The 16,215-nt window shown below is 41.9% G+C and overlaps 2 protein-coding genes across 12 annotated transcripts; one reads left to right on the top strand and one right to left on the bottom strand.

Moving 5' to 3' along the window:
* Positions 1–1,962: 1,962 nt before the first annotated feature.
* On the bottom strand, positions 1,963–10,322 carry LOC106583422 (Rieske domain-containing protein). Of its 6 annotated transcripts, none has more exons than XM_082967633.1 (6): positions 10,189–10,322; positions 7,602–7,680; positions 7,374–7,470; positions 6,308–6,498; positions 4,230–4,264; positions 1,963–3,673 (listed from the first exon to the last, which is right to left on the bottom strand). In XM_082967633.1, exons 4-6 carry the CDS (start codon positions 6,471–6,473, stop codon positions 3,506–3,508), a joined length of 369 nt encoding a protein of 122 aa, XP_082823759.1. In that variant the 5' UTR covers positions 6,474–6,498; positions 7,374–7,470; positions 7,602–7,680; positions 10,189–10,322; the 3' UTR covers positions 1,963–3,505. The 6 variants fall into 6 exon arrangements, with proteins under 6 accessions (XP_082823759.1, XP_082823760.1, XP_082823761.1 ...); XM_082967634.1 differs by having other exon boundaries at positions 6,308–6,495; XM_082967635.1 differs by lacking the exon at positions 7,602–7,680 and having other exon boundaries at positions 10,189–10,226.
* Positions 10,314–14,478, top strand: nudt2 (nudix (nucleoside diphosphate linked moiety X)-type motif 2). 6 transcript variants are annotated; one of them, XM_014167562.3, is made up of 3 exons: positions 10,314–10,416; positions 13,055–13,184; positions 13,698–14,478. In XM_014167562.3, exons 1-3 carry the CDS (start codon positions 10,408–10,410, stop codon positions 14,018–14,020), a joined length of 462 nt encoding a protein of 153 aa, XP_014023037.1. In that variant the 5' UTR covers positions 10,314–10,407; the 3' UTR covers positions 14,021–14,478. The 6 variants fall into 6 exon arrangements, with proteins under 6 accessions (XP_014023037.1, XP_014023036.1, XP_014023042.1 ...); XM_014167561.3 differs by having other exon boundaries at positions 13,052–13,184; XM_014167567.3 differs by lacking the exon at positions 10,314–10,416 and adding an exon at positions 10,872–11,027 and having other exon boundaries at positions 13,052–13,184.
* The last annotated feature ends 1,737 nt before the right edge of the window (positions 14,479–16,215 follow it).

Raw genomic sequence — 16,215 nt, 5'->3', positions numbered from 1 at the left:
ACTATTTAATGAAGCTGCCAGTTGAGGACTTGTGTAGGGCGTCTGTTTCTCAAACCAGACACTCTAACGTACTTGTCCTTTTGCTCAGTTGCAGGAATGTTCAACAGAGCTGTTGCCAGATAATTGAATGTTTGTTTCTCTACCATAAGCTGCCTCCAACGTCATTTTAGAGAATTTGTCAGTATTTATGTCTGTAATAAAGCCCTTTTGTGGTGAAAAATCTCATTCTGATTGGCTGGGCCTGACTCTGCAGGGGTTAGGCCGCCCTCCCCAGTGGGTGGCTGCGCCCCTGCCCAGTCATATGAAATCCATAGATTAGGGCCTAAGGAATTTATTTCAATTGACTGATTTCCCTCTATGAACTGTAATTCAGTAAAATCTTAGAAATTGTTGCGTTTATATTTTTGTTCAGTATAGATTGCCAAGAAACATAATTTATTTAAGCATGTAGCTGCCAGGAGGCCTGCAACAGCAGTTTACTAGCCCCAGGCACAAACATTCAGTAGCCTACCATGGACAGTGCCTTGATCAGTGCGAACTAAAATAACATCACCATGACCATGCAACAATGGGTGGGGCTTGGGCTGTAGGAAGCTTGGCCTGCTGACAGACTCTGCCATGGTTTTGCTATTGTTCCCATTCCCCTGACAATTTGAATTGTGAAATAAATAGGCAAAAAAAACTATTGCAATACTGCTATTGGACTCTTTTTGGTTGGCCCATCCCACTACTAAACATGAGTAGACCTACACATTGCGTAGGTCCACTATGACATCTAGATGGACGTAATCTCTTTATGTTATGTGCGTTGTTTTTCTATTTCGTTGTTTTTCTTCTTCTGGTGTTGAACACCCGGGACACATGCAAGTTAGAACATGTAGGATGTTTCATATAAATATCATATGGTTATGTCCATGTCACAATTCTTTCCCCCATGTTTTTGGTTCACATTTCATCTCATTAGAAAGTTTTTCTTGTAATTTACATATTTTTCTTAAATAAATATCTTGGGGATAATGTTAATTTGCTGCTTAGGCTATAATAATGGTTCATTTAATCTTGTAGGCAACCCATTCGCAGTTTAAAGTTAAAATTGTAGTATCTGTAGGTCTATATGGATAAATATTTTGGTATTATTGCAGGTCATCAATGCAGCAGCTGGGTTGGTTTTGCGTCAACCTGCTGAAAGCGTTCTCAGAGAGAGGTAACCGACACAGGTCTATTGGCTATCCTTTCTAGACCCAAATGTACCATATTAACCTATATTGCAATAATATACTTGCCTTATTATAGCCCAGGTGTTGCAGCGGATCGTCATCAATGTGTTTGACGAGGTCAAAGAGGAATGGTCCAGAGACAACACATCCAACCCCTCCCAGGTGACTATAGCCTAGGCCTACCCATATTTCTGAAATTATAGCAATGATATAAACATCTCAACAGCCAAGCGGTCAAATTAACTTTGACTAGGTAGGGCCTATACAATGTTACACGAGTTCTTCTCAATAGGTCTGTCTATTTCAACCGTACAGAAACCTTTCGCCTACTCTAGAAACAAGGGTGCTTCACCTACCAAAAATAGGCTAACCTGAGTAAATGGGATAAAACACTTAACGTATTTTGGTGACACACAAGGACTGAACTTCAGTTGTTAACCCCCTCACAGCAAAATGAGCTTTCCCAGAGGTCATGTGCGGCCAACCTCGGGCGCAGGAGTGAGCCGGGGACCATGTGGGCTTTTCCAGCGGCTGGAAGTGCGGGGATGCACCAAGCATCTCAGCTAACCCCAGCGCTGCCGTGAGGGAGAGCATGGGACCGGTCTCACATCTCCCATGTCGACCAAGGACTGATGAGTTGACTGCGCGCTACCGCAGCCTGTGGAGAGAAACATCATCCCGTGACCGCCTCATGCAGTCCAATCATAACATCGACATGAAAAACAATTCAATCCCAAGACGTGCGTTAGTTTTTTTTTTGTCAATGGTTTATATTAGGTTAGAGAACCACTTCAGGGGGGGTTTGAATCAATGGCCTAGTTTTCCTTTCCACACATTCAATTTAATGGTAACAATATCAATATGTACCTATTCCTAAGAACGAGAGAGGGGATTTCAACGCTGCTGTAAAGGACTGAATACACATTTTATGTGGGCCTACTTACTTACTCATCCTCATTGGAATATAAAGCCATTAGATTATAGGCTGCTACAGATGTAGGATCTTAATTGTATCACCCTGTTGTTGCAGGAAACATCCTGCACAGCAGTAAATACAAACTTTTAGTGGCTTCAAGGTTTTAAAAAAGCTTATAAAATTTGTAATTTCCACTTTAAAAAGTCAAACTTGATTTGCCCAAACTAAAAATGTATCAATCCATGCAAAAAGTATCATTATAATCCACATACTAATTCATATTTCCTGTTGCTGAGAGATTACTTTCCTGCTGTGAGTAACTGCTTAAATTAAGATTCTACATCTGTACACATCTAAACCAGAGGAAAACAAGCCATCAGCACTCATTTTATTATCTGAACCACAGGAGTCTTGTGCTTTTCAGGCAGAGGAAGCTGCTGAGGGGAGGACGGCTCATAACATAGGCACAGACACATGCACATGCACACACACACACACGATAACATATGCACTATACACACACGTACGATTTTGTATTGTAGATATGTGGTAGTGGTGGAGTAGGGGCCTGAGGGCACACAGTGTGTTGTGAAATCTGTGAATGTATTGTAATGTTTTTCAAATTGTATAACTGCCTTAATTTTGCTGGACCCCGGGAAGAGTAGTGCTGCCTTGGCAGGAACTAATGGGGATCCTTAATAAATATAAATAATAATGGACATTTGATAATGAAATACAAATAATAATTCACATTTGACTTGTAGCTCCTTCTCAAGTCAGATGAGTTAAATCTACCTGGAAACACAGGAAGTTGGTGGCACCTTAATTGGGGAGGGCAGGCTCGTGATAATGGCTGGAACGGAACAAATGGAATGGCATCAAACACATGGAAACCGCTCCAGCCATGATTACGAGCCTGCCCTCCCAAATTAAGGTGCCACCAACCTCCTGTGTTTCCAGGTAGACTTAACTCATCCAACTTGAGAAGGAGCTACAAGTCAAATGTTTAACAAAAAAAGCAGAAACCCCTACCCCACACATTAAGGACAGAGACATGTAGTTAGTCATTTTTAGTTCAGTCAAATCCTGCCTTTAGCATTTTTATGTCAGTGATCTGATTTGCCACTTACGCATCTGGACATGAATCAAATGTCAAAGGTCGGGGTTGCCATAAATACTTCATCCCCATTTGAATACAAGTAAACTTCAGGAAAACTCCCAACTGTATATTAATAGTTTGACGTGGCATCCTCTCCAGGCCTCCTTCCCTCTTTCACCTTCCCTTCAGATCAGTGCAGATGAGAAAGCGAGGAGAGGAAGCAACTTTAGACTATTGACATGCAGCCAATCAGTCCATCAGGAGGTTGTGGCCTTAGATTTCGGTCACCGTGTGGATTCTTTGCTTGATGCCCTTGGAGTACCACCTTGGTGTCGGCACAGGGTCATAGGGGTTGGTGGCCCTATAGATGCTCTCCCCCTTCGCGAGAGAGATCTTGAACTTGTGCTTTGGACACACAATGCACAGTTTGCCGTCAAATTCCTGCAAGAAGAACCAAAGTAAGACGATAAGGTCTTTATCAATTTAGATTTAGATTGAGCGTATATGTACAGAGGAAAATATATGTCGCTAGCAGAGGAGGCTGATGGGAGGAGCTATAGGAGGACGGGCTCATTGTAATGTCTGGAATGGAATTAATAGAACAGTATCAAACATATTGAAACCATATGTTTGACTCCTTTCCATTCATTCAATTCCAGCCATTATAATGAGACAGTCTTCCTATAGCTCCTCCTCTGGTCACTAGTACCTTGTTTCCAACCAAGGTACATGAATAAAGGAGCAAACTGAAAATGTGAAAGATATGCAACAATGTTATATATTTATTTACGATAGAAACCAATGATTTATTTGCTGACACTGTTAAAAACCCAGCACACGACACAAACACCGACACAGACACAAGCACAGGCACACACAGCAACCCTGGAGCAGTTTGGGGTTTGTGTGCCTTGCTCAAGGGCACTACGACTGTAGGTGGCACCTGAGATATTGATTACAACAAAGATTAAATAGATAACAATACTAGGTCATTTACCTCTATGTCTCCATTTTGCAATGGTCCTCCAGCATCTGTCCAAAGAGGAGAAGATCAGAGTATTGCAGAATAAGCAAACAGTTTATGGCACTGTAACCATACCGATGTTATGTGGGAAAATGTCCCATAGATAGTGACGTAAATCTACCACAGTGGTCGAGAGATGCTCCCCAAGAGCATTTATTTAATTACAGTAGATTGATAGCACTTTATTATTATTTATTTATTTTTAACCCCTTTTTCTCCCAAATTTCGTGATATCCAGTTGGTAGTTAGTGTCTTATCTCATTGCTGCAACTCCCGTACAGACTTGGGTGAGGCGAAAGTCGAGAGCCACGAGTCCTCCGAAACACGACCCTGTCAAGCCGCACTGCTTCTTAACACATTGCTTGCTTAACCTTGGAAGCCAGCCGCACCAATGTGTCGGAAGAAACACCTGACGACTGCACTCAGCTTGCATGCGCCCGGCCCACCACAAGGAGTCGCTAGAGCACGATGGGACAAGGAAATCCCAGCTGGCCAAACCCTCCCCTAACACGGACAGCGCTGGGCCAATTGTGCACCGCCTCATGGGTCTCCCGGAGGCCCTGATTGATACCAATTTTGACATATATAACAGCTACTGAAGATTATGCAGAATGCATCTTCAAAGCTAGCTCGAGTCACAGATCTGTTTGCCGTCTTGCCCAACTCTGATGTCATTGTCACACCAAACAAAAGCCCTGTTAACACCTTGCACAATATGTGTTTTTTGTGATCTGATCAAGATGATCAGGATGTGGAATTAGAGACAAGTGGAAGTGGAGTTGCTGGGTGGGGGATAGAATGACGGTCCAAGATAAAAGTATTTTAAAAATTAAGTCAAAATAAAACATAACAAAAAGTAAGTTTGAATGACACTGAGAGGCAGTGTTTTTACAGCTAATGCTGGTTTTCCTGAGGCTTATGTGTTCGTACACATGCATATACACACACTCTCATTCAAATGCACACATGTGCACATACACCGACGCACACAGGTAAATAGTGACATACATGCACTCCAACATATTCAGTTGGCCTTGCTGTTATGATTTATGTTGTCCTTGATGTCTTTGTTGTTTTTTTGCATTGTTGTTTTTTGTTTTCCTTTGTCGTTCTCTTTTTTTTCTCTTTTGTTCATTTTGTTGGTTGTTGGTGCATTTGGGGGGAGGGAGGGGGGGTCTTGGGGGTGGGCAATGGAATAATTGTTTAAACTATATTTGGGGGGGGGGGGGGGGGGGGGGGGGTTTCGGATGGTTGAGAGGCAGCTCTTGAAGAACTGTGTGGGGGATCTTGGAGGGCTGGCGGTTGGGAGCTTGGGCCGGTGGCTGATGGATCACTGGTTCAGGTCCCCGTTTTTTGACCTTGTGGGAGATCTGGCGATGTGCCCTTGAGCAGGTCTTTGACCCTGGTTGCTTCTGTGTGTCACTCTGGATGGGAGTCTGTTAGATGACTAATGTGATGTAGTTGTTGAGCTGCTTCACTGCAAGTATATTGTATGTTTTAAACATTCAATAAGAAATAAGAAATGTTTTAAAAAGAAGGTAATCCAATCACTATCTAATCAAGGTTTGTTGCATCTACACATGGTATTAAAATGAGTCTCTTATCCATCCACTGTGTCCAGATTTCCTAGTCCATCCCTGTATGCAAACTATTTGACAGATATTCTCTCATAATAATATGAATGTATTTATTTTAAAACAATGATTGATGCCATAAGTCAACGGTGACACCTGTTAATGATTTTCCATGGCGGTATAATGATGATTTAAATGATTTGACCATCTATATCTGTTTACACTTGTAAAATATCCAGATACAATGAGTCCCTGACTACCTCCAGAGGTAGACTGGGAGATCTGATCACAATTAGATCATTATGCGTCTTTTAATCGTCTACACTTGTCTAAAAATGTAGGCACAATCATAATGGGGACAAGTGGAGGACAAAGGATGTATGTTAGCCCATGTTAATGAAAAAGGAGTTGGTAATGGCAAGACGGCACAAACAGATCTGGTACTCAGGCACATGAAGGAGCAGTTATTCTACTCACGGTAGCTGTGGAAGTCCAGAGCGTAGAATATCTCCTGGTGATAGAGCACAAGTATGTCCCGGCCCTCCACGGTCCTGAACGACCGCTTGGCTTTTATCAGGTCCTCCTTCTTGCCCACAAAGTGTGAACCTGTTGCAGGCTCTTGTCTTTCTTCCCTCTCCTCCATGGATATGCTGATATTCCAAACACTGCTTACATATTGTAGAAAAACATGTGAGATTTTTAGCATAGCTTTCAACTGTCCTAACGGAGTTAAAAAAGTTCAATATTTAATGGTGTGTACATAAACAGTAACAAAATGCTTTGGCCTAAAAGGCAGATGCAATACATAAAGTATTTGATTTCTCACATCTTCAAAACATGAATTACAAAGTGATGACTTTGTGACTAATATGTTGTGTCTGTGAGTATGTCCATATAATTTAAGTGACAGTGTAGAAAATCTCTCATGGCTACTTGATGGATTCTGACCCTTAAGTGTTTGATGTATTACAGAGCGGAATAATGAGCATATCAGTTCAAGTTGAGTAATTTCTGAGAGCACATAAATAGTAAGAGCAGCAGGAGTCTGTGCCACATGTCCAATACCCTCTGGCAAAACCATGCCATGTAGTAAGCTGCATATTTCATGTTGCAAAGATATGAATCACCTGATGCATTCTAAATAATATAGGCCTATTTATAGTGGCTTCAGAAAGTATTAACACCCCTTGACTTTTTCTACATTTTGTTGTGAATTTAAAATGTATTAAATTTAGATTTTGTGTCACTGAGCTACACACAATACCCCATAATGTCAAAGTGGAATTATGTTTTTAGAAGTGTTTACAAATTAATAAAAAATTAAAAGCTGAATAAGTATTCTACTTAATAGAACAAGTATTCTTAATACTTAGAATAAGGTTATATAATATATAGAATAAGGTTATGGCAAGTCTAAATAAGTTCAGGAGTAAAAACATGCTTAACAAGTCACATAATAAGTTGCATGGACTCACTCTGTGTGCACTAATAGTGTTTAACATGATTTTAAAATGACTTCCCCATCTCTGTAGCCCACACATACCATTATCTGTAAGGTCCCTCAGTCAAGCAATGAATTTCAAGCACAGATTCCACCACAAAGACCAGTGAGGTTTTCAATGGTTCGCAAAGAAGGGCACCTATTTGTAGATGGTTGAAAAAAACAGACATTGAATATCCTTTTGAGCATGGTGCAGTTATTAATTACACTTTGGATGGTTTATCAGTACACCCTGTCACTACAAAGATACAGGCATCGTTCCTAACTCACTTGCAGGAGAGGAAGGAAATCACTCAGGGATTTCACCATGAGGCCAATGGTGATTGGGTATGCTTGTCATCGGCAAGGACTAGGGAGTTTTTTAGGATAAAAAGAAACGGAATAGAGCTAAGCACAGGTAAAATCCATCCTTGCAAAAAAGTCCTACAGGAATCTTGCTGGATTGTTTTCCTGAAGGACTACCGGCATGATTCCGACAGGATCCTGCAGGGATTGTCCAATAGGAAAGTGGCCCCAAAAATCCTGTGCGATATCCTGCAGGACTTCTTATTCTTGCAGTATATATATATATATATATATATATACACTGCTCAAAAAAATAAAGGGAACACTAAAATAACACATCCTAGATCTGAATGAATGAAATAATCTTATTAAATACTTTTATCTTTACATAGTTGAATGTGCTGACAACAAAATCACACAAAAATAATCAATGGAAATCCAATTTATCAACCCATGGAGGTCTGGATTTGGAGTCACACTCAAAATGAAAGTGGAAAACCACACTATCGGCTGATCCAACTTTGATGTAATGTCCTTAAAACAAGTCAAAATGAGGCTCAGTAGTGTGTGTCGCCTCCACGTGCCTGTATGACCTCCCTACAATGCCTGGGCATGCTCCTGATGAGGTGGCGGATGGTCTCCTGAGGGATCTCCTCCCAGACCTGGACTAAAGCATCGCCAACTCCTGGACAGTCTGTGGTGCAACGTGGCGTTGGTGGATGGAGCGAGACATGATGTCCCAGATGTGCTCAATTGGATTCAGGTCTGGGGAACGGAAGGGCCAGTCCATAGCATCAATGCCTTCCTCTTGCAGGAACTGCTGACACACTCCAGCCACATGAGGTCTAGCATTGTCTTGCATTAGGAGGAACCCAGGGCCAACCGCACCAGCATATGGTCTCACAAGGGGTCTGAGGATCTCATCTCGGTACCTAATGGCAGTCAGGCTACCTCTGGCGAGCACATGGAGGGCTGTGCGGCCCCCCAAAGAAATGCCACCCCACACCATGACTGACCCACCGCCAAACCGGTCATGCTGGAGGATGTTGCAGGCAGCAGAACGTTCTCCACGGCGTCTCCAGACTGTCACGTCTGTCACATGTGCTCAGTGTGAACCTGCTTTCATCTGTGAAGAGCACAGGGCGCCAGTGGCGAATTTGCCAATCTTGGTGTTCTCTGGCAAATGCCAAACGTCCTGCACGGTGTTGGGCTGTAAGCACAACCCCCACCTGTGGACGTCGGGCCCTCATACCACCCTCATGGAGTCAGTTTCTGACCATTTGAGCAGACACATGCACATTTGTGGCCTGCTGTAGGTCATTTTACAGGGCTCTGGCAGTGCTTCTCCTGCTCCTCCTTGCACAAAGGCGGAGGTAGCGGTCCTGCTGCTGGGTTGTTGCCCTCCTATGGCCTCCTCTACGTCTCCTGATGTACTGGCCTGTCTCCTGGTAGCGCCTCCATGCTCTGGACACTACGCTGACAGACACAGCAAACCTTCTTGCCACAGCTCGCATTGATGTGCCATCCTGGATGAGCTGCACTACCTGAGCCACTTGTGTGGGTTGTAGACTCCGTCTCATGCTACCACTAGAGTGAAAGCACCGCCAGCATTCAAAAGAGACCAAAACATCAGCCAGGAAGCATAGGAACTGAGAAGTGGTCTGTGGTCCCACCTGCAGAACCACTCTTTTATTGGGGGTGTCTTGCTAATTGCCTATAATTTCCACCTGTTGTCTATTCCATTTGCACAACAGCATGTGAAATGTCTTGTCACTCAGTGTTGCTTTCTAAGTTGACAGTTTGATTTCACAGAAGTGTGATTGACTTGGAGTTACATTGTGTTGTTTAAGTGTTCCCTTTATTTTTCTGAGCAGTATATATATATATATATATATATATATATATATTCTGCAGGATTCCTGTAGGACTTTTTTGTACGGGTTAGAGGAAAACTTGGTTCAGTCTGCTTTCCAACAGACACTGTGAGACAAATTCAACTTTCAGCAAGACAATTACCTAAAACACAAGTCCAAATATGCACTGGAGTTGCTTAGCAAGACTACATTGAATGTTCCTGAGTGGCCTAGTTACAGTTTTGACTTAAATAAGCTTTAAAATGTATGGCAAGACTTGAAAATGGCTGTCTAGCAATGATCAACTTGACAGAGATGGAATCATTTTGTTAAAAATAATGGATAAATATTGTACAATCTAGGTTACCCAGAAAGACTCACAGCTGTAATCGCTGCCAAAGGTGATTCTATTTTTACATACATAAAGAATGTAATATATACATTTATTCCACTTTGACTACAGAGTATTTTGTGATTGTTGATAAAAAAAATACTATTAAATCCAAGTAAAGGGGTGTGAATACTTTCTGAAGTTTTCAGGCCCATAATCATTTGACCCATAGAAGCGGCATTTTATTTTAAAACAAGATTGTTTAGATAAAAAAAAACGACCCCTCCTCCTCTCTCCCCATCACTCTCTACTCACTTTTCTCTTTAATAAAGTAAAAACACATTTCCAATTTTTTTTTAAATTATGTCATATAGTGTTTTCGTTTTACCTTGGTAGCAGCTTGTTCTCCTCTCTTACTGAAGTTGTAATGAACTCATTTTAGACGCACCCAGTGGCCTGGTCTAATAAGGAGGTACCATGTCGTTATCTTGTCCCACCCGCCCATTTCAGCTGGTCATATCTACCCATCTCACTCTCCCGAGTGGGCACGTCGTTTTTATTTTTATTTTATCTCTAACACAAGGTGGATATTCGCAGACAGACTAGAATGTTTGATGTAAGACCATTTTTTTAATACATCAAATGTTATCAGTATTATTTAGTAAATGTTTAATTGTTATCAGTCATTGCATGAATTCTGTGATAGCCTGCTAAAGATTTCATAATACAAATAACATCTTAACTATCAACACGTTAACTATGTTAAGCCTTTGAGATATGCGCTGCCATTTTTGTTGTTTTTAATTAATTACGTTTATTTATTATTTTTTATCCAACGCAATGATAACATGCCCTTTTTCCGCGAAAATACGTAATGTCACGATTCCAAAGCTATACGATATTACAGCAAACAAGTTAATTATCTCACATCTCTGAAAATATTTGTAATGTTGTACTTTTTGTTCACAAAATCAATGCTAATGTTTGGTTTTTGAGCTAGCGCCCAATGGGCTACCATTCACGCCTTGAAGGAAAGCTCCCCTTGTCCCCAAATTGCCCAAAATGCAACGCACGACGCATGGGCAACGTACACAATATGCGTTAATACTAATCCAATGCAATTTCCCATTTCCTCAAAAGTATCTCTGGACATTCAGCCTAGTTTCACGCTATCCTCGAGTTGGGACATCCCTGCCCCCATTGAAGTTTTGATTTAATTTGGTTAAGGTAAGGGTTTAGAGGTAGAGGCGTCCCAGGAATAGTACGAACTATTCAGCCAATGGGAACGCGAAATTAAAATGAGGAAAGCTACGTTCAAGAGTGTCTGAAATCAAGAAATGTTCATCAACACCCGCGCTTCTTACAAGTATTTCTGATGTAACTTGAGTAATTTCACAGTAAGTCGGTGTACTGAATGATATAACTTATTTCAGAAACATGATAGACTAGTGTGAGACCAAGCTAGCGAGCAATGGACACAATTCAATTTTTCCCAGCGACAATTTTTTTCAAGATAATATGTCATGCTAACGCTAGTTTACCGCGTTCAGTGTTAACCGTTTACGGTTATGGCGAGAAGATGTGGAATTATTGTATTGCGTTGTCTATGCTTATTTGGGGGCATTGCTAAAATCCTGTAAATGTAGTTATATAGCTTGCTGCATTTTAGAGTGGCTACTGTATGTACAGTAACCACGAACTCAGGCTAGTTTCAGTAGCTAATGATTCAACAACATAATCTTTCAAATCAATGTGTGCTCTACTAGGCCTAGTATAGCCCACCCTAATTGTTAAATAACAAAATCATTGGAGTGGCATGTAGTATGTCATCATGGAGTTAATGTTTGAGTGATCCTAAATGCATTTGTGAATGTACCGTGCATTCAGAAAGTATTCAGACCCCTTCACTTTTTCCTAATTTTGTTACGTTACAGCCATATTCTAAAATGTATTTAATTATTATTTTTCCTCATCAATCTACACACAATAATAACAGGTTTTTAGAAATTTTAGCAAATGTATTAAAAATAACAAATAAATACCTTTTCAGACCCTTTGCTATGAGACTCGAAATTGAGCTCAGGTGCATCCTGTTTCCATTGATCATCCTTGATGTTTCTACAACTTGATTGTAGTCCACCTGTGGCAAGGCACACACCTGTCTATATAAGGTCCCACAGTTGACAGTGCATGTTAGAGCGAAAACCAAGCCATGAGGTCGAAGGAATTGTCCATAGAGCACTGAGACAGGATTGTGTCGAGGCACAGATCTGGGGTAGGGTACCAAAAAAATGTCTGCAGTGGCCTCCATCATTCTTAAATGGAAGAAGTTTGGAACCACCAAGACTCTTCTGAGAGCTGGCCGCCCGGCCAAACTGAGCAATCAGGGGAGAAGGGCCTTGGTCATGGAGGTGACCAAGAACCCGATGGTCACTCTGACAGAGCTCCAGAGTTTCTCTGTGGAGATGGGAGAACCTTCCAGAAGGACAACCATCTCTGCAGCACTCCACCAATCAGGCCTTTATGGTAGTGTGGCCAGACAGAAGTCACTCCTCAGTAAAAAGCACATGACAGCCCGCTTGGAATTTTCCAACAGGCACCTAAAGGACTCAGACCATGAGAAACAAGATTATCTTGTCTGATAAAACCAATATTGAACTCTTTGGCCTGAATGCCAAGCATCACATCTGGAGGAAACCAGGCACCGCTCGTCACCTGGCCAATACAATCCCTACGGTGAAGCATGGTGGTGGTAGCATCATGCTGTGGGGATGTTTTTCAGTGGCAGGGACTGGGAGACCAGTCAGGATCGAGAGAAAGATGAACGGAGCAAAGTACAGAGAGATCCTTGATGAAAACCTGTTCCAGAGTGTTCAGGACCTCGGACTGGGGCGAACCTTCTCTTTCCAACATGACAGAGCTTGAGAGGATCTGCAGAGAAAAATGGGAGAAACTCCCCAACTACTGCTGTGCCAAGCTTGTAGCGTCATAGCCAAGAAGACTGGAGGCTGTAATCGCTGCTTCAACAAAGTACTGAGTAAAGGGTCTGAAAATGTTGTTTTTTTTTAAATACATTTGCAAACATTTCTAAAAATATGTTTTTGCCTTGTCATTATGGGGTATTGTGTAGATTAATGAGGGGAAAAACAATTTAATCCATTTTAGAATAAGGCTGTAAAAATGTGGAAAAAGTGAAGGGATCTTAATGCTTTCCTCATGCACTGAGGGTAATGACTATTTCTGTGCTTCAGCAGGTGATGGCCTTGCGTGCGTGTGGATTCATTGTGTTTCGTCGGCTGGCACAGTCTTCACCTCCCCCTGACAACATTGAGTACCTCCTCCTACAGACTTCATATGGCAAGCACCACTGGACCCCACCCAAAGGTATGGTGCATATCAGTGGCATATTAGTGTTCATACCCTTTCGGCCTGTTATAACAGGCATAATATCACTCTTATGAGGGTCATAAGGGTCTATTGACAGCAGGCTACATATTTTAGTAGCTAACACTTTACTTGAGGTGTAGCCTACTGTCAATAGTCCCCTTGTGAGTTTTATAAGCATGACATTACGCCTGTTAAAACAGACCTGAAGTATGAAAATCAACATGCCATTCATGGCATCTGACCCATGTCATGTTTTGTGACACATGTTCTCTAATGTGCAGAATAAGGTGTAGAATACATGCTCTATTCTAGCTTGCACTATCTTTGGTCCCATACCAAATCGTGAAACACACCATTACCTTTTGTTATGTCATTAGGGCACACTGTAGCAAAACATTTTGCAACAGAAAACAAAAAGGTTCTGATTGATCAAGGCCAGGAAGTCCCTCCCTGTTTGTCTGTTTTCTTTTGTTTGGTGCCTAATGAACACAACCCTGTGCTGGTCTCTAGGCCACGTAGACCCTGGGGAAGATGATCTCACCACCGCTCTGAGGGAGACGCAGGAGGAAGCAGGGCTGGGGGAGGAGCATCTGCAGGTGGTGGATGGCTTTCTCCAGGAGCTGCACTACGAGGTGAGAGGGCGGCCCAAGACGGTTCTGTACTGGCTCGCGGAGCTGAGGGACCCCAAGATGGCCGTCACGTTGTCGAAGGAGCACCAGGACTACCGCTGGGCCAAGCTGGAGGAGGCCTGCTCCCTGGCCCAGCATAAAGACCTACAGGACACCCTGAGGGCAGCACAGCAACACCTAGACACAGAGCAAGGGAAACATTAAGACACTACTACACACAATGCTGTGCTAGGAATTGTGAAGAGCAAGCTGCAAAAGCAAGTCTCTAGCTTTAAAAAAAAGTGTTTGTAACCTCATCCCCAGGCTATTGGGCACAGATGCGCGAGACTAGTGTCTGTGGGACTGCACAGCCTTGATAATTAATGGAACAGAAAGTGTGAATCTAAAGTGAGTTATAATTCCTAATTCTATGGTGGTAATTTGGTCTGAGCAAGTCATTGAACCCCTGTGTCACATACTTATACCCCCAAGGAACTGCCACCAAACTAAGGGTCAGAAAAGGATAATCTCTGTACTTGGGAACCAGTGGCCAAATCATTCAATAGACACTTAAGTGTTTTATGTGTTAACATTGTGTGATGACCAATAACCTTTTTTGTCTTGCACTTTAAACAAGATTAAAAACCACCCATTAAATATGGACCTTTCAATATGCAACTTCAGCATTGACTCACTGGTCTTTCACCCTTACTCCTGAGATATTTAGGGAAAATATACAGTAATATGATTTGATTTATGATCACAATGAGTGTGCAAATCTATACACAACTATGTGATAGTTAATTGGACAAGGCAACTACTGCTGAGATTTGCACTCACCTCGACTGTACTGCGATCCTGCAACACATCACCACTAGGTGGAGACAAAAACAAGTTGAATTTCACAGGAGGTGCACCAATTCATTCTCTGGTCAGCCAGGGCACAATTCAACCAATGGCTCATTTCATGCTTGAGAAACCAGATGGAGGTACTTTTGACAATAATGAATCTAGATTCATATGTCGGGTAAAATGAGCAGCCCAACATCCAATGGGGACTCATTCACCCCTGTTGTAAACATATTCAGGAAAAGCCCCAGAGCATTCACCCAATTAAAGTCCTCAGACCTACCAGTTCCAATGGCTTCCTAAACAAGTTCCCGTGAATGCAAAAGGACATGGTTAAATTCACCTGAAGTAAATTCTGTTAAACTGTGTGTCCTTTTAAAGTTGCAGTAACCTCATTGTGGCATTTGATTTTTTCCTACACCAGAACTTTCACTCTTTCCATAATCGCATAGCCTAACAGCTCATAAAACTTTCATTAGGAATTGCATTAAAATGGTGGGAGGGGAGGGCTGAGAGAGGGAAGGAGGGAGAAGGAAACAGAGAGAAAGCTTGAGACCGGGACTGGCTATGTGTACATAACTAATGTTGCCTAACAATGATTGAACCAGGAAAGAAAATAATTCTTAATTTCCCCCTTTTTCCAAGTCCAAAGATTGAAACCTGAACACATTTTTAAATAAGAGTTTTTCCCCCTTGCTTTTCAGTGCAAGCCAAACAAAGAAACATCTGATCCTCAGGTGAGAGAGAATGTGATTTTGGGTAATGAAAGGAGAAAGGATGTCCAAGTGAACAAAAATAACTACTGTAGAAAAAAGGTATTGTCCACTGACTGTTCGATGATTGAGCTTTAAATTAAGATTTTAGTTACAGAAAAAATGCTTTGACGGGTTACATTTGTGAGGGTTAGATTTCGACTCAGGAATCAGTTTTTTGCCAACCCATCCCACTTCAGGTGGGATGGGTTGGCTGCATAATCATAGACTGCATAATCATAGAAAGGGCTACATACTCTGAACAATGCAGATGTAAGAGTGCATTTTGTGCTGCCCCGAACAGGGATCGAACTAGTAACCTTCTATACAACACCACTTGTAAATCAAAGCCAACCATTTTAGGCAACAGAGCAAGAGATAATCCGGTCACTCTATGCTCAACCGTTGCCTTTAGATCTCATGGTGAAGGTCACTGATTTACTCCAGCCAACATGCTACTGGCGAGTTTCACATCCACTACAGACTGTTTTGTTCTAACCAATATTATTCATATAAAGTTCATGTTTAACTCAGGATGGCAGAAATCCACATCCAAGGAACTGCAATGAGGTAGGAGTGAAGACAGCCTGTCTCATAGATTAGACGTAACAAAGTAAATGTAAATCCGGGAAACTCAAATTACTATGATATGCTACGTTTGGTATGGTTACATAATACAGATGGTTGGGGCAAAAACTTAAGTAGCTACTTTGCGACTACTTAGCATGTTAACTAACCCTTTTAGCTAACCCTTCCCCTAAACCTACCCTTAGCCTAGATAACGTTAGCCAGCTAGCTAACATTAGCCACCTAGCCAGA

The sequence above is a fragment of the Salmo salar genome, chromosome 22, assembly GCF_965601325.2.
Source record: "Salmo salar chromosome 22, fSalSal1, whole genome shotgun sequence".
NCBI lineage: Eukaryota > Metazoa > Chordata > Actinopteri > Salmoniformes > Salmonidae > Salmo > Salmo salar.
The sequence above is the reverse complement of the archived record's forward strand: the minus strand, read 5'-3'. Positions and strand labels throughout refer to the sequence as shown.

Excerpts from the sequence above, each read along its gene's own strand:
- LOC106583422 (XM_082967633.1), bottom strand. The coding sequence starts at position 6,473 with ATGGAGGAGAGGGAAGAAAGACAAGAGCCTGCAACAGGTTCACACTTT. Across the intron at positions 4,265-6,307 it reads TCTGGACTTCCACAGCTACC|ATGCTGGAGGACCATTGCAA; the intron begins GTGAGTAGAATA and ends CTCTTTGGACAG. Across the intron at positions 3,674-4,229 it reads TGCAAAATGGAGACATAGAG|GAATTTGACGGCAAACTGTG; the intron begins GTAAATGACCTA and ends TTCTTCTTGCAG.
- nudt2 (XM_014167561.3), top strand. Across the intron at positions 13,185-13,697 it reads CCACTGGACCCCACCCAAAG|GCCACGTAGACCCTGGGGAA; the intron begins GTATGGTGCATA and ends GCTGGTCTCTAG.